This window comes from Panulirus ornatus, chromosome 58 (genome assembly GCF_036320965.1).
Source record: "Panulirus ornatus isolate Po-2019 chromosome 58, ASM3632096v1, whole genome shotgun sequence".
NCBI classification, from domain to species: Eukaryota; Metazoa; Arthropoda; class Malacostraca; order Decapoda; family Palinuridae; genus Panulirus; species Panulirus ornatus.
Window position 1 is genome coordinate 26,225,441 of NC_092281.1, and position 25,460 is coordinate 26,250,900.

Sequence of the window (25,460 nt, forward strand, 5' to 3'; positions counted from 1 at the left end):
CAGAGGTATAAGTTTGTTGAGTATTCCTGGTAAATTATATGGGAGGGTATTGATTGAGAGGGTGAAGGCATGTACAGAGCATCAGATTGGGGAAGAGCAGTGTGGTTTCAGAAGTGGTAGAGGATGTGTGGATCAGGTGTTTGCTTTGAAGAATGTATGTGAGAAATACTTAGAAAAGCAAATGGATTTGTATGTAGCATTTATGGATCTGGAGAAGGCATATGATAGAGTTGATAGAGATGCTCTGTGGAAGGTATTAAGAATATATGGTGTGGGAGGCAAGTTGTTAGAAGCAGTGAAAAGTTTTTATCGAGGATGTAAGGCATATGTACGTGTAGGAAGAGAGGAAAGTGATTGGTTCTCAGTGAATGTAGGTTTGCGGCAGGGGTGTGTGATGTCTCCATGGTTGTTTAATTTGTTTATGGATGGGGTTGTTAGGGAGGTGAATGCAAGAGTTTTGGAAAGAGGGGCAAGTATGAAGTCTGTTGGGGATGAGAGAGCTTGGGAAGTGAGTCAGTTGTTGTTCGCTGATGATACAGCGCTGGTGGCTGATTCATGTGAGAAACTGCAGAAGCTGGTGACTGAGTTTTGTAAAGTGTGTGAAAGAAGAAAGTTAAGAGTAAATGTGAATAAGAGCAAGGTTATTAGGTACAGTAGGGTTGAGGGTCAAGTCAATTGGGAGGTAAGTTTGAATGGAGAAAAACTGGAGGAAGTAAAGTGTTTTAGATATCTGGGAGTGGATCTGGCTGCGGATGGAACCATGGAAGCGGAAATGGATCATAGGATGGGGGAGGGGGCGAAAATCCTGGGAGCCTTGAGGAATGTGTGGAAGTCGAGAACATTATCTCGGAAAGCAAAAATGGGTATGTTTGAAGGAATAGTGGTTCCAACAATGTTGTATGGTTGCGAGGCGTGGGCTATGGATAGAGTTGTGCGCAGGAGGATGGATGTGCTGGAAATGAGATGTTTGAGGACAATGTGTGGTGTGAGGTGGTTTGATCGAGTAAGTAACATAAGGGTAAGAGAGATGTGTGGAAATAAAAAGAGCGTGGTTGAGAGAGCAGAAGAGGGTGTTTTGAAATGGTTTGGGCACATGGAGAGAATGAGTGAGGAAAGATTGACCAAGAGGATATATGTGTCGGAGGTGGAGGGAATGAGGAGAAGTGGGAGACCAAATTGGAGGTGGAAAGATGGAGTGAAAAAGATTTTGTGTGATCGAGGCCTGAACATGCAGGAGGGTGAAAGGAGAGCAAGGAATAGAGTGGATTGGATCAATGTGGTATACCGGGGTTGACGTGATGTCAGTGGATTGAATCAGGGCATGTGAAGCGTCTGGGGTAAACTATGGAAAGCTGTGTAGGTATTGTACATTTGTGTGTGTGGACGTATGTATATACATGTGTATGGGGGTGGGTTGGGCCATTTCTCTCATCTGTTTCCTTGCGCTACCTTGCAAACGCGGGAGACAGCGACAAAGCAAAAAAAAAAAAAAAGAAATAAGTAAACCCAACAATGACAGAATATATGCACACTAAAATGTACTAACAAGCACTAAACAACTGACCCATCTTGCCCAGTTTAAACTCAACCTGACTTGGCATACTTTCATATGAAACTATGATCTGGAGACTCAAATGAGTTACACCTTCCTGATTAGTTTTCTGGACACCACCTACCTCTTCAACATTGTAAACACCATTTCAGCATATCACAAAACCCATTATGCTCAAGATGCAACTTCTACATTGAAGACACTGAACATTTACTCCTCAGCTGCCCTATACTTGCCTGGCAAAGAGATACATACAACACTGGCACAGTTGAAGATCTTTGTTCCTGCCCAGTGAATGTGCCCATCTTCCTAAGCACTGTGGGAGCTCTAAAGAAGGAAGAGACAAGAGGGAGAGATGAAAGGAGCACCACTAGAGAACAAATGTTTGGGGATATGGGAAATTGTTAAAAAGCAAGCCCAGGAGTTAATACAATTAGAGGAAGAATTAGAACAAAAATGAGGAATTAATTCAAGGACCATGAAGGGTGTCATGAGATGAGAGAGGAACTTATAGATACGAAAAATATTGTTACTGGGTATGAAAAAATATTCAGGTTATCGTAGGGGCTTTGCGAGACATAATCAGAGGAAAGGTTATTTCATTAAAAAACAGATAAGGTCTGATGAGTCTTTCCTATATGTCCTAGAAGCTGTTCATTTAGAGGATAGGACCATAATGAGCACAGAATCTTTCAGCAAAAGTAGGCTGTAAGTGCAGAAGGAGGAGTTTCGGCATCTAATCAGTTAGAGGAAAGGACTGAAGTTTGTTTTTTTATGTTTGGGGCTCTACTCACATCAAGGCTGAGCCTCAATTGAAATATAAAAAGGATTAGGAAAGGGAAAAAGAAGAAACAAGGGCAAGCATTTATGAATTTTGGGGGCAGTGAAAAGCCTGTCTTTTAAAATATGCCAGATCACAGATATAAGGAAAGACACGAGAGGATAGAGCTATCATAAAAGCCCACCCATGAGTTGCCAACTGCCACACAGTAATTATGTAATGCCGCAGTTTGCCGAGTATTGCATGATCTACCTAATGGTGGGGCACATGAATATCCAGCTCTCAGGAGCAAAAACCAAAGTAATACCTGTAGAAGATGGAAAATGAACCAACATAGTGGCATAGGGCAGACAGGGCAAGTTTTGAAGTTAGCCTGTGAGAGTTTATAGGTCAGACCACTTCTGACTCAATTCTGTCAAGTAAGGATGGAACTACAACCACCCCAGATGTGAGAAAAGTACTCTAGACAAGGACAGATCAATTCTTTTTACAAATGGAGCACTTATTCAGAAGAAAAGAAATTCCAACATCGAAACAGGACTCCCAGTTTCTTAGAAGCAGACTTGGCCATTTCTGTAATGTAGGGATTCCAAGAAAGAGTGAATGTTACAGTAATGCAAGGTATTTTCATTGAGTCAAGAGGTGGAATTGCATACCCATCAAAGGAGAGAAGAAAGCTGCAAGGAATTTTAGATAGAGAGATGGGTATAAATATGGTCTTTGAGGCATTAAACTTAGATTTCATCTGCCCTCCTGAGATAATCTATCCAAGTCTATGAGTTGATTGAGGAAGCTGGTTTAAGATAAGATACAGATGGAGTCGGAGACAAATTAGCAGAATTAAAGGCTGTGGGGAATGCAGTGTTAAGTTTTCTTTTCATTATTTGTGGAAGAGAGGAAATTGTTGATAAAAAGGAGAAAAAGTGTTGGGGACAGGACAAATCCTTGAGCGACACTGCTGTTGATGGAGAAAGGTCGGAGGTTGATCCATCAACAACCACAGAGATGGATCAGCCAGAGAGAAAGCTTGATATGAGGGAAGGAAACTAAAATAAGGGAGCTTAGAGATGAGATCCCGATGCCAAACCCTGTCAAAAGCTTTGGATATGTCAAGGGCAACTACATAGGATTCCCCAAAATCTTTCTGGGATGATGCCCATACATTAGTAAGATATGAAAGAATACTACCAGTGGATCTCGCATTACAGAAGCCATACTGGTGATCAGAGAGAAGACTGAGATTCAAGATGTTAAATGATATAGATGAGGAGGGATTCAAAGATTTTTGAAATGTTAAATGGCAACACAACAGTACAGTAGTTTGATGGGTTGGAATTGTCACCCTTCTTAGGAATGGGATGTACCAGCATTTGCTTCCAAGAATAAGGGAAAGTTCTAGATTTTAGACAGGAATGGAACAGATGAGCAAGCTCAGGTGTAAGTTTAGTGGCACACTCTTTCAGTACATGGTGATGGATGCCATCAGGACCATAAACCTTGCTTGTATGCCGAGAGAAGTGCTTTTCAGATAGTCCTAAAGGAGATTATGGGGAGGGGCATAGGATTCGTGAGAGGAGCATCAGTGGGTGAAGGAATATTAGTCATCCAAGGTAGAGTCAGAAGAGAAACAGGATCTAAGGAGAATTGCTTTGAGAGAGAGATAACTATAGTAACATCAGAATGGAAAAGTGAAGGAAAGGTAGAGCAACAGAAGTTGTTAGTGATGCCCTTAGCTGAAGACCAGAAAGTTCTAATGGTGGATGAACAGTAGAGGTTATCGCACTTACTTTGAAAAAAGTAAAGCTTTGCCTCATGGATAACATACTGGTAGTGTTGCACACAGTGATAAATGCTGAATAAGAGTTGAAGGAAGGAGAGTTTTCCGACCCCCTTATCTGATCCCTTGCCTGAATGGCCTCAGACAGGAATGGTTGAACGATGGGTTGGAAGAAGAGGCCTTCTTGGAGGAATAGGGGTTAAGTGCTTCTGTTTTGGCAACAGTATCCTTTGTTGTATGTCTAGCAGAGGCAGAGGCAGATCAAAAAAGAATTTTCGAGTAATTTCAGTCAGCTTTGTTGAAGTCCCAATATTTATGTTCAGACAGGGCTGCTGGAGGGGTTGGTGCCATTAGAATAGATACTTTTATGAGAGTGATCAGATAAACCAGTTAGGGGCAAGATTGTGTGGTTTTTGCTGAATAGACTAGAGATGAAAAAACAGATCCATGATATTAGAAGAATGATCACAGTGGTTGAAAAGTGGACAGGAGGATGCAGATGGAGCAATGTTGGAAGCTGATCAACAGACACAAGGCATGAAGACTGATGTAGAGGAACATAGATCCAGGTTTATTCAACAGAGGTACACAGGAAATATGGTGAAGCTGTAGAAAGAATAATGTGCAATGTTAGAAATGGAGCAGTCAGTGAAGTCTTTGGCTTAATGAATGAAAGGTTAAGAAAAGTATAGAGAACACAGGAGCATTACTTGTTGGCTAAAAGAGAGACATTAGAGAAAATCAAAGACAGAAGTTAACAATTCATAACTGAGGGATGTCACTGCAAAGTGGATGGCACCAAAATTAGAAAGATTGGTAAGGTAAGAGGTTGATAGACATTAATCACTAGTTATTTTTTGTGTAAAAGATCATACATCAGATAAGAAAGAGAGGAAAAAGAGTGAAGCAGTGCTTTTTGAAAAAGATTACTGGAGGCTGTAGAATTGCCAGATGCTGTTTTGGTTATAAGAAGCAGGAGAAAAAATTGGTAGTAATAATCAAGATATAAGGAGTGACCAGTTATGTTTATGTTTGACGGAGTTAGCTAGATAGAAGATACTTACGCAAGCTATGAAACTTAAAAACAAGTTGAAAGTCAGTGGGATATATTCTTCAGGTGAGATAAATTGAAGGATGAGAGGAAGTTTGACAAATATAGTCAGAGGGCAGAAAACTGGAGATGCCAAATGAGACAAGCAGATGGTTCATCCCTGCTAACACCACAGAGAGGGCTGCAGTGTTAAGGGAGAAATGTCAGACTGAAAGTGACATATTCAAATGATGGATTAATGATTACTGGTAAAGAGCTGATTCAAGGATCGTATAAGGGAGTGTACGTATGATATTTTTGGAGTCCTTGAGACAAAGATAAGATCTCACCTGTTCTATCCAGAGGGATACATGGTAGTGATGAGGGTAAGAGAAGGAAAGGGAGGATTATCTCTTGATAAATGATAAACTTCAATATCAAGAATTATTGTAGGAATGCACATTCAGAAAGGACAGACTGGGCAGAGGTAATGTGGGGGAGGAAGTGCATAGAGAAGTTCCTTGGCAACCGCTGGGGTTCCATTCCTGGAGGACCCTATGGTCAGCAAAACCATGGTTAGTTTGGTAAGGGCCTATGGGAAATGGGGGCTTAGGGAGAGTGACCATTGAGATACATACCCTAAGTCCTATAATGAACACTTCAGGTTTAAAGATAAGTATGCATTGCTTCAAAAAAACTTATATGATAAAAGTACAAAGAAATTATGTACATAAATGTAAAGTAATGATATGGTGGCATTATGTCTCTACAGAATTTACACCTCCTTACTTCCTAAAAGCAGCCAGCCGGTTGAGCTTTATGAAATGCTGCCTTGACACTCTCCTTAGCGACACTACATGGTTATGATACTTTTTTCTTTTTAGGTTCCAGTCTCAGAAAAAAATGTCCGCATCAAAGTCGGGCCTTGATTGAAATATAGAGATGATTATAAAACGATAAAGGAGGAGACAAAGGAAAGTATTTATGAATTTTAGAGGAATTGGAAAACGTCTTTTGAAATGTGTCAGGTCATAGTTATTGGGAAATAATGGATGAAGGCAAGCAAGTATGAAATGTATATATGCATATGTCTGTGTGTGTATATGTATGTAAATGTTGATATGTATATGTCTGTAAATGTTGAGATGTATATGGGCATTTATGTATATATTTCTTTCTTTTCTTTCATACTATTCGCCATTTCCCGCGTTAGCAAGGTAGCGTTAAGAACAGAGGACTGGGCCTCTGAGGGAATATCCTCACCTGGCCTCGTTTTCTGTTCCTTCTTTTGGAAAATTAAAAAAAACGAGAGGGGAGGATTTCCAGTCCCCCGCTCCCTCCCCTTTTAGTCGCCTTCTACAACACACGGAATATGTGGGAAGTATTCTTTCTCCCCTATCCCTTATATATATATATATTATTATTATTTTTTATTATACTTTGTCGCTGTCTCCCGCGTTTGCGAGGTAGCGCAAGGAAACAGACGAAAGAAATGGCCCAACCCCCCCCCCATACACATGTATATACATACGTCCACACACGCAAATATACATACCTACACAGCTTTCCATAGTTTACCCCAGACGCTTCACATGCCTTGCTTCAATCCACTGACAGCACGTCAACCCCGGTATACCACATCGCTCCAATTCACTCTATTCCTTGCCCTCCTTTCACCCTCCTGCATGTTCAGGCCCCGATCACACAAAATCTTTTTCACTCCATCTTTCCACCTCCAATTTGGTCTCCCTCTTCTCCTCATTCCCTCCACCTCCGACACATATATCCTCTTGGTCAATCTTTCCTCACTCATTCTCTCCATGTGCCCAAACCATTTCAAAACACCCTCTTCTGCTCTCTCAACCACGCTCTTTTTATTTCCACACATCTCTCTTACCCTTAAGTTACTTACTCGATCAAACCACCTCACACCACACATTGTCCTCAAACATCTCATTTCCAGCACATCCATCCTCCTGCGCACAACTCTATCCATAGCCCACGCCTCGCAACCATACAACATTGTTGGAACCACTATTCCTTCAAACATACCCATTTTTGCTTTCCGAGATAATGTTCTCGACTTCCACACATTTTTCAAGGCTCCCAAAATTTTCGCCCCCTCCCCCACCCTATGATCCACTTCCGCTTCCATGGTTCCATCCGCTGCCAGATCCACTCCCAGATATCTAAAACACTTCACTTCCTCCAGTTTTTCTCCATTCAAACTCACCTCCCAATTGACTTGACCCTCACCCCTACTGTACCTAATAACCTTGCTCTTATTCACATTTACTCTTAACTTTCTTCTTCCACACACTTTACCAAACTCAGTCACCAGCTTCTGCAGTTTCTCACATGAATCAGCCACCAGCGCTGTATCATCAGCGAACAACAACTGACTCACTTCCCAAGCTCTCTCATCCCCAACAGACTTCATACTTGCCCCTCTTTCCAGGACTCTTGCATTTACCTCCCTAACAACCCCATCCATAAACAAATTAAACAACCATGGAGACATCACACACCCCTGCCGCAAACCTACATTCACTGAGAACCAATCACTTTCCTCTCTTCCTACACGTACACATGCCTTACATCCTCGATAAAAACTTTTCACTGCTTCTAACAACTTGCCTCCCACACCATATATTCTTAATACCTTCCACAGAGCATCTCTATCAACTCTATCATATGCCTTCTCCAGATCCATAAATGCTACATACAAATCCATTTGCTTTTCTAAGTATTTCTCACATACATTCTTCAAAGCAAACACCTGATCCACACATCCTCTACCACTTCTGAAACCGCTTCACATGCCTTGATTCAATCCACTGACAGCACGTCAACCCCGGTATACCACATCGCTACAATTCACTCTATTCCTTGCCCTCCTTTCACCCTCCTGCATGTTCAGGCCCCGATCACACAAAATCTTTTTCACTCCATCTTTCCACCTCCAATTTGGTCTCCCTCTTCTCCTCGTTCCCTCCACCTCCGACACATATATCCTCTTGGTCAATCTTTCCTCACTCATTCTCTCCATGTGCCCAAACCACTTCAAAACACCCTCTTCTGCTCTCTCAACCACGCTCTTTTTATTTCCACACATCTCTCTTACCCTTACGTTACTTACTCGATCAAACCACCTCACACCACACATTGTCCTCAAACATCTCATTTCCAGCACATCCACCCTCATGCGCACAACTCTATCCATAGCCTACGCCTCGCAACCATACAACATTGTTGGAATCACTATTCCTTCAAACATACCCATTTTTGCTTTCGGAGATAATGTTCTCGACTTCCACACATTCTTCAAGGCTCCCAGAATTTTCGGCCCCTCCCCCACCCTATGATCCACTTCCGCTTCCATGGTTCCATCCGCTGCCAGATCCACTCCCAGATATCTAAAACACTTCACTTCCTCCAGTTTTTCTCCATTCAAACTCACCTCCCAATTGACTTGACCCTCAACCCTACTGTACCTAATAACCTTGCTCTTATTCACATTTACTCTTAACTTTCTTCTTTCACACACTTTACCAAACTCAGTCACCAGCTTCTGCAGTTTCTCACATGAATCAGCCACCAGCGCTGTATCATCAGCGAACAACAACTGACTCACTTCCCAAGCTCTCTCATCCCCAACAGACTTCATACTTGCCCCTCTTTCCAAAACTCTTGCATTCACCTCCCTAACAACCCCATCCATAAACAAATTAAACAACCATGGAGACATCACACACCCCTGCCGCAAACCTACATTCACTGAGAACCAATCACTTTCCTCTCTTCCTACACGTACACATGCCTTACATCCTCGATAAAAACTTTTCACTGCTTCTAACAACTTGCCTCCCACACCATATATTCTTAATACCTTCCACAGAGCATCTCTATCAACTCTATCATATGCCTTCTCCAGATCCATAAATGCTACATACAAATCCATTTGCTTTTCTAAGTATTTCTCACATACATTCTTCAAAGCAAACACCTGATCCACACATCCTCTACCACTTCTGAAACCACACTGCTCTTCCCCAATCTGATGCTCTGTACATGCCTTCACCCTCTCAATCAATACCCTCCCATATAATTTGCCAGGAATACTCAACAAACTTATACCTCTGTAATTTGAGCACTCACTCTTATCCCCTTTGCCTTTGTACAATGGCACTATGCATGCATTCCGCCAATCCTCAGGCACCTCACCATGAGTCATACATACATTAAATAACCTTACCAACCAGTCAACAATACAGTCACCCCCTTTTTTAATAAATTCCACTGCAATACCATCCAAACCTGCTGCCTTGCCAGCTTTCATCTTCCGCAAAGCTTTTACTACCTCTTCTCTGTTTACCAACTCATTTTCCCTAACCCTCGCACTTTGCACACCACCTCGACCAAAACACCCTATATCTGCCACTCTATCATCAAACACATTTTTTTTTATTTTGCTTTGTTGCTGTCTCCCGCATTTGCGAGGTAGCGCAAGGAAACAGACGAAAGAAATGGCCCAACCCACCCCCATACACATGTATATACATACACGTCCATACACGCAAATATACATACCTATACATCTCAATGTACACATATATATACACACACAGACACATACATATATACCCATGCACACAATTCACATTGTCTGCCTTTATTCATTCCCATCGCCACCTCGCCACACATGGAATATCATCCCCCTCCCCCCTCATGTGTGCGAGGTAGCGCTAGGAAAAGACAACAAAGGCCCCATTCGTTCACACTCAGTCTCTAGCTGTCTTGCAATAATGCCCGAAACCACAGCTCCCTTTCCACATCCAGGCCCCACACAACTTTCCATGGTTTACCCCAGACGCTTCACATGCCCTGATTCAATCCACTAACAGCACGTCAACCCCGATATACCACATCGATCCAATTCACTCTATTCCTTGCCCGCCTTTCACCCTCCTGCATGTTCAGGCCCCGATCACTCAAAATCTTTTTCACTCCATCTTTCCACCTCCAATTTGGTCTCCCACTTCTCCTTGTTCCCTCCACCTCCGACACATATATCCTCTTGGTCAATCTTTCCTCACTCATTCTCTCCATGTGCCCAAACCATTTCAAAACCCCCTCTTCTGCTCTCTCAACCACGCTCTTTTTATTTCCACACATCTCTCTTACCCTTACATTACTTACTCGATCAAACCGCCTCACACCACACATTGTCCTCAAACATCTCATTTCCAGCACATCCACCCTTGTGCACACAACTCTATCCATAGCACATGCCTCGCAACCATACAACATTGTTGGAACCACTATTCCTTCAAACATAGCCGTTTTTGCTTTCGGAGATAATGTTCTCGACTTCCACACATCTCTATCAACTCTATCATATGCCTTCTCCAGATCCATAAATGCTACATACAAATCCATTTGCTTTTCTAAGTATTTCTCACATACATTCTTCAAAGCAAACACCTGATCCACACATCCTCTACCACTTCTGAAACCACACTGCTCTTTCCCAATCTGATGCTCTGTACATGCCTTCACCCTCTCAATCAATACCCTCCCATATAATTTACCAGGAATACTCAACAAACTTATACCTCTGTAATTTGAGCACTCACTCTTATCCCCTTTGCCTTTGTACAATGGCACTATGCACGCATTCCTCCAATCCTCAGGCACCTCACCATGAGTCATACATACATTAAATAACCTTACCAACCAGTCAACAATACAGTCACCACCTTTTTTAATAAATTCCACTGCAGTACCATCCAAACCTGCTGCCTTGCCGGCTTTCATCTTCTGCAAAGCTTTTACTACCTCTTCTCTGTTTACTAAATCATTTTCCCTAACCCTCTCACTTTGCACACCACCTCGACCAAAACACCCTATATCTACCACTCTATCATCAAACACATTCAACAAACCTTCAAAATACTCACTCCATCTCCTTCTCACATCACCACTACTTGTTATCACCTCCCCATTTGAGCCCTTCACTGAAGTTCCCATTTGCTCCCTTGTCTTACGCACTTTATTTATCTCCTTCCAGAACATCTTTTTATTCTCCCTAAAATTTAATGATACTCTCTCACCCCAACTCTCATTTGCCCTTTTTTTCACCTCTTGCACCTTTCTCTTGACCTCCTGTCTCTTTCTTTTATACATCTCCCACTCAATTGCATTTTTTCCCTGCAAAAATCATCCAAATGCCTCTCTTCTCTTTCACTAATATATATATATATATATGGTAGTGGATCTGGCAGCGGATGGAACCATGGAGTGGAAGTGAATCATTTGGTGGGGGAGGGGGCGAAAATCCTGGGAGCCTTGAAGAATGTGTGGAAGTCGAGAACATTATCTCGGAAAGCAAAAATGGGTATGTTTGAAGGAATAGTGGTTCCAACAATGTTGTATGGTTGCGAGGCGTGGGCTATGGATAGAGTGGTGCGCAGGAGGATGGATGTGCTGGAAATGAGATGTTTGAGGACAATGTGTGGTGTGAGGTGGTTTGATCGAGTAAGTAACGTAAGGGTAAGAGAGATGTGTGGAAATAAAAAGAGCGTGGTTGAGAGAGCAGAAGAGGGTGTTTTGAAATGGTTTGGGCACATGGAGAGAATGAGTGAGGAAAGATTGACCAAGAGGATATATGTGTCGGAGGTGGAGGGAACGAGAAGAGGGAGACCAAATTGGAGGTGAAAAGATGGAGTGAGAGAGATTTTGTGTGATCGGGGCCTGAACATGCAGGAGGGTGAAAGGAGGGCAAGGAATAGAGTGAATTTGAGCGATGTGGTATACCGGGGTTGACGTGCTGTCAGTGGATTGAATCAGGGCATGTGAAGCGTCTGGGGTAAACCATGGAAAGCTGTGTAGGTATGTATATTTGCGTGTGTGGACGTGTGTATGTGCATGTGTGTGGGGGTGGGTTGGGCCATTTTCTTTCGTCTGTTTCCTTGCGCTACCTCGCAAACGCGGGAGACAGCGACAAAGAAAAAAAAAAAAAAAAAAAAATGTGTATACTGTGGGGATGGTCCATTCTTTGTCTGTTTCCTGGCATTACCTTGCTAACACGGGAAACAGTGATTAAGTATAGTAAATAAAGATACATTAGTTTTGTTTGTCTAGTTAGCGGTGGGGGCACACAAGCAGCTGGCTCTCAGGAGCTCTTGGACAGAGAGTTCCAAAGCTTTGAGGTATAGGGAAAGAAACAGTTATCAAAATGGCCCACCCTTGAGTTGTCTATAGCCACACAGTAATCATATGACACAGCAGCCTGCTAAGTATTGTGTGGTCTAGCTAGTGGTGGGGTCATACAAGCTGCCAGCTCTCAGGAGCAGAAACTAAAGTAATACATATAGAAGAGGGAAAGTAAACTATCAGTGTAGCATAGAGCAAGCTGGTCAAGTTCTGAAGTTAGCGTGGGAGAATTTATAATTCACACTGCTTTTAATTCAATGCTGTTAAGTAAGGATACAGAGCTAGAGCAACCCCAGATGTGAAAGCAGGTACTCCAAGCAAGGACAGATCAGTTCTCTGTATGAAGAGAGCAACTTTTCAGAGGTAAGAAATTTCAACATCTAGACAGGATGTCCAGCTTCATAGAGGTAGGCTTAGCTATTTGCATAATGTGGGGTTTCCAAGATAGAGTGGATGTCACAGTAATGCCATGTTCATAGAGACAAGAGGTGGAATTTTAGAAATGTCAAAGGAGATTGGAAAATTGTGAGGAATTTTCTAAAATGAAATGGGTAGAAATTGGGTCTGAGGGGCATTAACTTAACCAGATTTTGTCTTTCCCACAGAGGTATCCTGTCCAAGTCTGAAATTATTAAGGAAGTTAGGTCATGATGAGATACAGGCAGACTGAGAGAGGAGCAAAATTGTCAGTGTATGAGTGTATTTGGTAATTTGTGGAAGAAAAGGATATTGTAGATAAAAAGGAGAAAAAGTGTAGGAAACAGGACAGAACCCTGAGGGACACTGGTGTTGGGAGAAATGGGAAGCTGATCCATCAACAACCACAGAGATAGATTGGCCAGAGAGGAAACTAGATATGGAAGAGCAAAGGTTGAGGGGTAGCCAAAGAAGGGAGCTTAGAGATGAGACCCCACTGCCATACCCTTACAAAAGCTTTGGTATGTCAAGGGTAACTACATAAGATTCCTCAAAATTTTCCACAGATGATGACCAGACAATAGTGTGACAGGAGAGAATATCATCAGTGGATCTTTTCATACTGGTGATCAGGGAGAAAACTGGTAGATTCAAGATGTATGAGGATATGAGTTGAGGAAGGATTCAAAATCTTTGGAAATGTTAGATGTGAAAGCAATAGGACGATAAAGTGGTTACTTTTGTTTAGGATGGAATGTACTGATTCATGCTTTTAAGAAAGAAAAGTTCTGGTTCTTATATGGAAATGGAATACATGAGCAAGCATAGGTGCTAGTCCATTGGCATACGCTTTCAGTGCATTGAGATGGATGCCATCAGGACCATAAGCCTTGCTTGTGTCCAGAGAGTGAAGTGCCGCTTCTCCCTTGAAATGGTGATCTTCTGGGCTGGGATACAAGAAGCCTGTGGCCACAAGACACTAAAGGCAAGGATAAAATTCGTTGGTGCTTAGGGGAAGTGTGCATACTCAAAACTTGATGCTACAGTTGGAAAGAGGGCATACATTATTGTAAATGTGTTTGTTCAAACCCATGGTTGGAAAAAGTGTGGTAGGCAAGGGACCTCTGCAGTGCAGGAGAGGTGATACTATATAATCCTCCTAAGAATTGCAATGATTGAGAACAATTAAACAGTGATAACAATGAAGGAATTGTGAAGCAATAAAACACTCACTTCTCAGAGGTGATGAAGTACTGATATTGTGGGATAAGAATGATAAAGAGACGGGATTTTGGATTCTCATGGTGACAAATTTGTAATATATATAGAAAGATTTTACAAACTAACATGTTAATGGTTTTCATCCCTATGAACATTGTAACCTGTAAATGTCAGTTCATATATTAACTACTCCTCTACTTCTCACAATGTAGTGAAATGTTGTTTTCATCATTATTTCTTGGAGCATTTTCCATATGTATTTCAGAATTCATTGATGATGAATTGTGCAAGTAACACAGACATTGATTCAGCATGTAATCTTGCTAGAAAGTCGTTTTACAGTGTTCATCCTCTTTTGAGAACCATTTGTGAACAAAAACTTGGTAATTTTACCTTATTGTGAGAACTTTCTTATTGTTCCTGTTTTGTTAAAAACTTTTGATATAAGTACAGTATAGTCTTCAGCAACTATAATAATATGGTAAAGGAAAGTCATATCAGAAATTCTCTAACTTCCCAGAAGGATTGTGTGCACAGCATCCCCCATAAAGAGTGTGATCAGTTTTACAGTGGTCATACTGGTAAGGTTCTTAATATGAAGGTTAAACAACATAGAAATAGTGTGAAGTATGTCAAGATTCTAATGCAATGTTTGTCCACCTTAAAGACTTTGGTCATCACATTGGCTGAAGCTGCATCAAAGGTATCACATACAATAGCTCAGTAATGGATTGAAATATTCTTGAATTGTCTCTTAAATCAAACATAAAGATATTGATATGAATGAAAATGTTGCTTTAAATTAGTTCATAAGTAAAAAATTGTATGTTTCCCAGAACACAGGTTAACCTGAGTTTGTAACTTTAGAGAGGTAAGGTTGCTGAAGTTTGAGATTGCATAATTTAGCACTGGGAAATCCCTTATATTAAAGTCTTGGAGCTTTGTTTCCGTGTATTGTGTGAAAGCAGGCTGGTCTGCTCTGTGGTTAAGTCTTTTGATGGTTGCATGGGTTGGGCTATGTGTTCCTGTAGGTCCTGCTGGTGACCAGAATGTGATGTCTGGTTAGGTTGGCTGCTGTAGTTGGTGGATTGGGAGGTTGCAGTTGGTTTATTAGTAGTTCATGTGGGGACCATGGGTGTGAGTATTGAGATATGTGGAATGGTGGGCAATGATATCTCCAAAGAGATAGTTGCTGGGTATGCTGGTTAGGGTTTGCAGCTATGAAGTTTGTTTAGGGGGGTCATGTGAAGGTGAGATATGTGGGTGTTGATTATGTTGTAGTTGGCACTGTGAAGCTTTATTTTCCTGAACTATTTTTCTAGTATGTCATCTATGAGCTGTTTTGGTGGTGTTAGTGTTGGAGGAAGGTATGGTTTTCCATCCTTGTTTGCCGTTCTTCATGTCAGTGAGCTAATGTCCTGAAGAGATGGCCTTTTTCATTCATAAACATATTTTGTATCAGTCTATTAACTAATTTATGGTAAGTGCTGTCAGTGGACTGAAACATGGCATGTAAAGTATCTGGAGTAAACCATGGAAAGGTCTTTGGGGCCTGGATTTGGATAGGGAGCTGTGGTTTTGATGCATTACACATGACAGCTAGAGACTGAGTATGAACGAATGTGGCCTTTTTTTGTCTGTTTCTCTGGCACTACATCGCTGAAGCAGGGGGTTGCAGTTCTGTTTCTTGTGGGTCAGGGTAGTGACAGGAATGGATGAAGGCAAGCAATTATGAATATGTACATGTTTATAAATGTATATGTTTGTGTATGTGTATGTATAAGTTGATATGTATATGTATGTATATATCTGTGTATAGGTGTTTATGTATATATATGTGTATATGAGTAGATGGGCAATTCATCGTCTGTTTCCTAGCGCTACCTTACTGATGCTGGAAACAGCGATTAAGTATGATAATGATGATACAATAAAAGTTGTTTCCTTGACTCTGCCTGTATGTTGTACACAGTGAGTGAAATATCACATTTGGTTAGGCTGTATCAAAGTCAGTAATGGATGAAGAAGACTGCCATCATGTTGAGCAACTTTGAAGGGAGTTCATCATTTCTTGCTCTTGATTGGAGCTTATCCTCAGAGATACAGGAACTATGTAAGAGGAGTCCCATTGTTGTATGCTTTAATTGTACAGTGACACTGTGCCACAATATGCTGCATAGGTGTATGTCCAAAACTTATAAAACTTCAAGAAATTTGAATTTGAATAGTTGGTGCCCCTGTTATCTAGCAACAAATGACCATGGGAGAGTTAGGGTGGAGCGCAGAGGAAAGATGATCTTGTATACAAAGGAATTCAATAAGTAACAGACCATCAGGTCCTTTGGTGCTGTTTTTCCCACTGATGTTTCAGTGAGCCATCCTAACTCTTTATTCCTTCTTTATGATCTATAAATCATCCCAAAGTATTATTCTTTGTTTGTCTCTTTGTGTATTCACCTATTTGTACAGTACAGGGACTGAATTTTACACTCATGCAGCCACATCTCTTGAATGTACTTTACCATCAAGTGGAGTTTTTGAATCTTTGTTAATTGGCGTTTGATATTTCCACGTTTAGTCTATTTTTACCTTTCACCACTGTCACACTAAGACAGTACTATGTTACATCCTCGCTGACCTGCTTCTTGTCATTGCCTCTGGCTGCTCTGGCTCTACAGTTCATGAAGGACTTTTCACTATCAACGTCATACAGAAAACTCTCAGAAAAGTGAAGGATTTAATCATGTTTCCTTTTCATTTAGACTCAAGTTGAACAAATATATTGCCATCTTCTTTTCATTATAGCTCAGCTTTGTCAACGTTGGAACCATCTTACTTGCTGTTCACAGGATTCTTACAATCAGATCTTTGTGCTTCTTTAGGTGTAGTGACCACACAGCTCTCTCTCAACTCAGGTACCATCTTTGTTGCTCTTCTCTGAACCCTCTCAGTCACATCTTTGTCCTTCTTTAGATTTTGTAGGCATAATCCAGGTTCTTCCTGCATATGTTTTGAATAGCTTACCAAACATTTTCTTGCCCATATGTTTTAATGCAGTTCTTTTATTTACCAGTGGGGAGTTTGCCTTTTTATACAATTTAGATGTGCATCTCTGGTGACAGAGTAGTCACACTGACGACCCCTAGATCTATTTCACACTTAGATTCATGCAGCTTGTTTCTCGCTAGGTAACAGATGTACCAAGACCTTCTTTCACTTGAGTCTCATCCTCATTATCTGGCACTTAATTGGATTATATGTCATCATCCATTTATTAGTGTGTCAGATCCCCCTGTAAGCTGATAGAATTGTTGTTACAGCTTTTTTTTTCTCATGGCTTAGCATGATTTACTGACATGCTTAGGTTAGAGTCCATTCCATCTCAGTGACAAGTCATTTATGTACACCAAATATAGCGATGGGCCCAAGACCAAATCATGTAGCATGCCACTTATGACCCCCAGACCATTTTGAGAATGTTCCTCTTACCTGCATCCTTTGCTTGCTTCCTCAAAGGTAATCTTCATTCTGGAGAAGTCTAACCCATATTCTTTCCTGTAGCTCCAGGTCTTAAATCAGCCTACAGTTGTGCACTGTGTCAGAAGTCTTTTTGCAATCCAGGAGCACCCCAGGAACTCACCCTGTCATAGAAGTCAAGGATACTCATAATGCATGACTTCATCTACCATGATGTCTCCTAGTTAGGTGGTTTCTCCTTTGCAAGTTGCCTTCATTTATTTTCTAATTATCTTTTCCAGTGTTTTACAGACTTTTTTTTTTTTCAGAGACAGTCCTTTACTTTATTTGTTTATCTATTTTTTAGTGAGACTGTCCTGTAGTTTAAATTTTTTTCAGTGAGACTGTCCTGTAGCTTAGCATGATTCCCTGATCACCTTTCCTTAATAAAGGCACAACATTCAACCTCTTTCATATCTCCAGGACTACTCCTTCCTTTAGTGATCTAGCAACTGCCTCTATGCATCCTTCAGCAGACATGGAGAGACCATCTGGACTAAGAGACTTATATGAGTCACGTTGTTTCAGTAGCTTATATATATCATTGTATCATTTTCTATGTCTTTTTGACTTCTTTCACCTCTCACTTCTAATTCTAGGGCTGAGCCTTCTCACATCAGCAGGAAAATGCTTTTAGATTCATCACTTCCCATCATACTTGTTTCCTAAGTATCCTCAAGAATTCTTCCCTCTAAGTCTTTTAGCCTAATTAGTTGTCCCTTGACCAATAATGTGCTTCTGATGAATGTAGGGGAAAATTTTGGATCGTCTTTTCCATTTCCCTAAATGCTTTTTCCGTAGTCTCTGCTCCTCCCTTCTTAACTTGTAGTACATTTCTGGCTATCTTGTATTTTTATATGCTGGCTGGCTACATTGACATGTATATTTCTTTCTTGGAAACATCCTGAGAATCCTGTTTATTGGCATTCTTTGTTGAAATTTCTATTTCAGATCTCCTCCTCTTCTGTTATCATCTCTTGGTACCCATGGTCTGATTCCTTCATTGTAGATTTCATGGAACACTTCTTTGGTATTGGTATATGCTATTGCCATTGAACTCCCTTTCCAAATTTATTTGTACTCTTGTTGTATGTGTTTCCCACTTTGTCATTCTTGTTTTCCCTAACCCTCATAATGATTGATTTCCTTATTCATCAAGTTTATCTCATGCTGTGGCATGCACATTCATATATTTCCAAACTTGAGTAATTCTGAGTCTTTTTTATGTGTAGATAACTTTAAGAATTGTTTGCAAAGTGTTCAGAAAATTTCATAGCATTTAATAGCAGATACAGGAATGTATAGGGATGAGCATGCATAAAGATTATTCCTTGTACTCACCATGACTCATATATGATAAAGTGCAAGTTAGATATGCCAACAATGAAAATCATACTTGTTTGTACATGCACCCTTTGAAAGTAGCAAATGCTTATCGATTTTGCTCTTATGATCTTTTATGTCTAACTTTCTCCACTCTCTCATACCCTCAGTAAACCTGTGACATATGGCATTGCGCTTAATGAGCTGGGTAATGAAACAGTCCACAAATATGTTGGTACGGAGCCCAGTGGCCGCATGTTCAACGCTATCGTCCTTGATTATAACGGTCAGTGATCTTTTGACTTCAAAGCATATTTGCCTTTATGTCTTTTGGAAATTTTTCTTCTGTGATTTTTGGCATGATGGAATCTATTTGTTTGAAATCTTTCAAATATCCATCATAGTGTGACAGGTCAGCAGAGGAAGGTAAGAATAAGGTACTCTTTTTAGAGATTAACCCTATTGATGATTGAGAGTATTTTCTAGTAGGTATTTTAATTCATTCTTCCAGGCCTTACTAACAATAACCTGCTTTGAAACAAGAAAGGATGATTTTCTGAGGATGTGCACAGTACAGTATGGGGAAGGAGCTCTATGCACGTGGGGCTATAGCTCTTGAATTTTCTGTACATTCAAGTAATGTAATATTTTGCCACTAAACAAATTGTATGTGGGTCTTTACATCATTACCCTTGTGTCTGTGTATGATTACATATTTGTACTGCATGGCAAGGATGTTTTACACTCATAGTGCCTAATTTCTTGAAATTTTGACTATCATACAACTTTATGAATTTCAGTATGTTGTCTGCATTAATCATACCTTGAGTCATTTTATACCATTCAACCAACACTTTTTTATTTTCATACTTGTTTACTATTTCCTGCATTAGCAAGGTAATGCACCGAAACCACAACCCCATCCACATCCAGGCCTGACAGACCATTCCATGGTTTCCCTTGGCTGCTCCAAATTCCCTGGTTCATTGCATAGACAGCAAATCACCTCTTGTATACAACGTTGCTCCAATTTACTCTATCTTGTGCATGCTTTTCATCCATCTGCATGTTCAGGCTCTTAACTACTCAGAATAATTTTCATTTCATCCTTCCATCTCCAATTTGTTCTTTCCACTTCTGACAAATATATTCTCTTTGTCAGTTTCTTTATTTTATCCTCATCATGTGTCCATTACTGATATATTGTAAAAGTACTTCTGCACTTAACTTTTGAATAAGTTGCTCTTTGGGATTCTTTTTTTTTCTAAGATGCAGAGACCACACTTGAGAAGCATATTCTAATTTTTGCCTAGTGCAAGATGTGAACAACCTGCTCCTACTTGCCAGCAATCAGTTCATCTCCCATACTTTTCACCAAATGTAGGATTCTGATGACACATTAGGAATGATACCAACTCCCAAGTTCCTCTCACAAACAGAATCCTGAAGCTTATTTCCTGTAAGATCACAACAGTATTGAGGCCTTCTTTCACTCTGGCACTCTGTGGACACATTCTTGTTAGAGTGATGACTCAAGAACAATAGATGATAGAAACTTTGTACACTGCTTACACTGTAGGCTCCTGGGAGGTAATGAACTGATTAGGTCATGGGAATCTAATTATATAGATTTGCATACTGATTAGGATCCATATTTTGAGATTGCTATAATTCAGGAGGTCTGAGTGGTGGGAAGTTCTTATTCAAAACCATATATTTATTGGGCAAAGACAAGTAAAAAGGCATACAAATATTTGCAGGTTTATAAGTTCTTTAGCGCAATTATTTTTATAGATTTATGTTTAACTCATAGCAAGTAACCAGGCAGTGCAAGTGCCTCATGTTAAACTTTGTATACTGTCAGCATTCACACTTTCATCATTCCAGTCATCCACTATTTTTTTTTTTTTTTTTTTTTTTTTTTTTTTATACTTTGTCGCTGTCTCCCGCGTTTGCAAGGTAGCGCAAGGAAACAGACGAAAGAAATGGCCCAACCCCCCCCATACACATGTATATACATACGTCCACACATGCAAATATACATACCTACACAGCTTTCCATGGTTTACCCCAGACGCTTCACATGCCTTGATTCAATCCACTGACAGCACGTCAGCCCCGGTATACCACATCGCTCCAATTCACTCTGTTCCTTGCCCTCCTTTCACCCTCCTGCATGTTCAGGCCCCGATCACACAAAATCTTTTTCACTCCATCTTTCCACCTCCAATTTGGTCTCCCTCTTCTCCTTGTTCCCTCCACCTCCGACACATATATCCTCTTGGTCAATCTTTCCTCACTCATTCTCTCCATGTGCCCAAACCACTTCAAAACACCCTCTTCTGCTCTCTCAACCACGCTCTTTTTATTTCCACACATCTCTCTTACCCTTACGTTACTCACTCGATCAAACCACCTCACACCACACATTGTCCTCAAACATCTCATTTCCAGCACATCCATCCTCCTGCGCACAACTCTATCCATAGCCCACGCCTCGCAACCATACAACATTGTTGGAACCACTATTCCTTCAAACATACCCATTTTTGCTTTCCGAGATAATGTTCTCGACTTCCACACATTCTTCAAGGCCCCCAGAATTTTCGCCCCCTCCCCCACCCTATGATCCACTTCCACTTCCATGGTTCCATCCGCTGCCAGATCCACTCCCAGATATCTAAAACACTTCACTTCCTCCAGTTTTTCTCCATTCAAACTCACCTCCCAATTGACTTGACCCTCAACCCTACTGTACCTAATAACCTTGCTCTTATTCACATTTACTCTTAACTTTCTTCTTCCACACACTTTACCAAACTCAGTCACCAGCTTCTGCAGTTTCACACATGAATCAGCCACCAGCGCTGTGTCGTCAGCGAACAACAACTGACTCACTTCCCAAGCTCTCTCATCCCCAACAGACTTCATACTTGCCCCTCTTTCCAAAACTCTTGCATTTACCTCCCTAACAACCCCATCCATAAACAAATTAAACAACCATGGAGACATCACACACCCCTGCCGCAAACCTACATTCACTGAGAACCAATCACTTTCCTCTCTTCCTACACGTACACATGCCTTACATCCTTGATAAAAACTTTTCACTGCTTCTAACAACTTTCCTCCCACACCATATATTCTTAATACCTTCCACAGAGCATCTCTATCAACTCTATCATATGCCTTCTCCAGATCCATAAATGCTACATACAAATCCATTTGCTTTTCTAAGTATTTCTCACATACATTCTTCAAAGCAAACACCTGATCCACACATCCTCTACCACTTCTGAAACCACACTGCTCTTCCCCAATCTGATGCTCTGTACATGCCTTCACCCTCTCAATCAATACCCTCCCATATAATTTACCAGGAATACTCAACAAACTTATACCTCTGTAATTTGAGCACTCACTCTTATCCCCTTTGCCTTTGTACAATGGCACTATGCACGCATTCCGCCAATCCTCAGGCACCTCACCATGAGTCATACATACATTAAATAACCTTACCAACCAGTCAACAATACAGTCACCCCCTTTTTTAATAAATTCCACTGCAATACCATCCAAACCTGCTTCCTTGCCGGCTTTCATCTTCCGCAAAGCTTTCACTACCTCTTCTCTGTTTACCAAATCATTTTCCCTAACCCTCTCACTTTGCACACCACCTCGACCAAAACACCCTATATCTGCCACTCTATCATCAAACACATTCAACAAACCTTCGAAATACTCACTCCATCTCCTTCTCACATCACCACTACTTGTTATCACCTCCCCATTTGCGCCCTTCACTGAAGTTCCCATTTGCTCCCTTGTCTTACGCACTTTATTTACCTCCTTCCAGAACATCTTTTTATTCTCCCTAAAATTTAATGATACTCTCTCACCCCAACTCTCATATTATGAAAATATTTCTTTACATCCTTTCTAAGAAAGTTTCTTGCTTGGTTTCATGTTGTGGTCTTTGATAACTCCATCTTTGTATTTCATTAGGAACTGTTCTGTCAGCATTCTCAAAGTGGTTTGAAAATTTGAATGTTGTGATAAAGTCATTATCTTTTCGTTTTTCATATGTGGGTAAACTTATTTTTTAACCCCTATGTGTAACTCAGCTCTCCTATTGCAAAAGCCAATTTTGTTACCGTTCCCTTTTAACGCTTCCCAGAATCCAGTTAAGGAAAGGAGAATTATTCCTTTTAGAAATTTTCCTTATCATTTTGAATAAGCATTTACTTAAGAAGAAATTGTAGCTGCTGTCCTTGGACTACCAGAACTGCTTTCCTGCAAGAGAAGTAGCATTTCTCTCAGTTTGTGTATGATTACTTTCAAGACCACTTAGAATGTATTGGTGAAGTTACATACACAGACAGACAGACAGACAGACAGACAGACAGACAGACAGACAGACACACACACACACACACACACACACACACACACACACACACACACACACACACACACAGACACACACACAGACACACACACACACACACACACACACACACACACACACACACAGAGTAAAATTCCAGTAACAGAGTTTAATACTCGGCTTGAATTGTTAATCATTCCTTAGTAAGTGCAAGATTCGACAAGTGGAAGATTAGACAAGAACTGGTCTACTCACATCTTATGGTTATAAAGTCACAGTATATTCCATCATCTAAATGGAGGATGATGGACTCTTTTGGCTGGCCTTTGTAGATGTTACCAAGGATGATGCAAGTAATCTCAAGAGGATCACAGTTTTGTCAGATTATTTAACAGCTTAAGATTGCCCGTTTTAGGTTAACCTCACAGTAAGAAAGTTACCATATTAGAGAAGCTGTAGGATAAGATTAGCATTATCTTGCACCTGTTAGAAAGAAAACTCTGAATTATTGCATTACCTATGTGGCCATTATATTAAATGGTAGAGACTGTTCACCATATGGTCATGGATATTGAGACAGAATTCTTCTACTTATGTGAAGGTCTAAAAGGTTCATTGTTCATGAACTCTGATACCATGTCCCTCACTGTGAAGTTTCTGTCAGCCAGGATATCCAGTATCTATATTCTGATTTCTGATTTTCTGCAGACCAGTTATGTATTGCTGGGTTGTACCTCAACCCCACCCATCACCTTTCTTATGGATCTTCTGTTTCCTGGAAACACTACCTCATTTGAGGAAGATCTTCAACAGTATCCCTAGTGGCTTGTTTAGGATTCCTGCACACTCTCTGATGAACTTTTGCCTTAAGTATTCAAGAAGTGTGCAGAAACATTATGCAGGCCCCAATACATTATTTAAAAAATATGAAGGAAGAAGGATAACTGCCATGGAAGTGTAAGAGAGCATATTTTATGCTTGTCTGTAAGAAAAATTTCAGGCATCCCAAACTAAACTACTTTCCTGTATCTCTAAAACTTAGAATTAGTGAACTGCTGTTGCATATTATTGAAACACAAAAATTACCGCATTGCTTTGTAAAATTTAAGCAATATCTCTAGAAAGAGAAATGGCATATGAGAGATATATAAAAAGAATTTTTTTTTGGTTTTGTATATTTAATGTACAAAACACAGTAATTGTATTCATCATGGATATTTTGATGATTTTTGTCAAATTGCTATTGGTTACATATCCCACCTGGCAAAATACATTTGCTTCCTACCCACTGGTGGTCTGCTTGTAAACATGAAATTGCCTGATGCATGGCACAGTTTATGTACATTTCTGTACTTGCCATCCCATTATTTATTGTCTTCAAAGTAAGTGCAGTCATTTGTACTTGTATATAACGAATATTAAAGGTACTTGGGAGTACAGGTCAAAAAGTGAAATTTGAAGTGTCCAGTAGGTTTAATGATGGTCAGAAGCTCATATCTATGGCCAAGTTAATGGGTTTCTTTCACACAGCTATAGCCACTCTTTATAAAGACAAGGAGAAAATAAGATTTTGGTTTTGTCTGGCACTCCACCCCACTTCATTCTGCCACCACTTCAGTTCCTCATGACCATATTTTTCTTGATGTTTCCATAGAACATCATCTTCATTACTTTTGATATGGCAGCAGTTACTTAATCATAATCCAGGGGTGACAGACAAGTTATATGGCAGCAGTTATTGGGGTTGACAGACAAGTCTGGTTTTTAGTAAATGTCATCCAAAGTAAGTGAGTGCAGTATATTGTTCTTAACCTAGAATGTTTCAAGAATGCTCTGAACTTAGGAAATAGACATGGAAAATTTTTAATTAGGAGCATTATCCCCAAATGTAATGGTGTGCAGTTGCTCAACTTTTGTTAATTCAGCTTTTAAGAGTTCTTCCAGGAATGTAGCCCCATTGCAAGTCAGAGCATTCATACATATTCTCTTCTCTGTAGATTACTAACCAGAAGAGAGTGAATCATATTTGAATATTTTTGCTAATGATGCCGATTTTAGGATGATATAAGGTGGAATGACAGAGAGAGTGCCACATTGCAAAAGGATTGAAGATACATAGGTCCCTTACTGACCACTGGAAGAACCCATGGTTGACAAAACTGTGGTTGGCAAGGTGGGAAATGGGGTATATGAACTGTAACCCTTGAGATACGCACGGTAAGTCCTGTAATGAAAACTTTA

The 25,460-nt window shown here is 40.5% G+C and overlaps 1 protein-coding gene across 5 annotated transcripts in view; it reads left to right on the forward strand.

Moving 5' to 3' along the window:
• The window catches only part of LOC139766683 (glutaminase kidney isoform, mitochondrial-like), a 440,343-nt gene that overhangs the window by 223,584 nt on the left and 191,299 nt on the right, over positions 1 to 25,460 (forward strand). For all 5 annotated transcript variants that reach the window (XM_071695597.1, XM_071695598.1, XM_071695599.1 and 2 more), the window contains one exon: positions 19,003 to 19,118. In XM_071695597.1, coding sequence (XP_071551698.1) covers positions 19,003 to 19,118 — 116 coding nt within the window. The remainder of the gene's footprint in view (positions 1 to 19,002; positions 19,119 to 25,460) is intronic.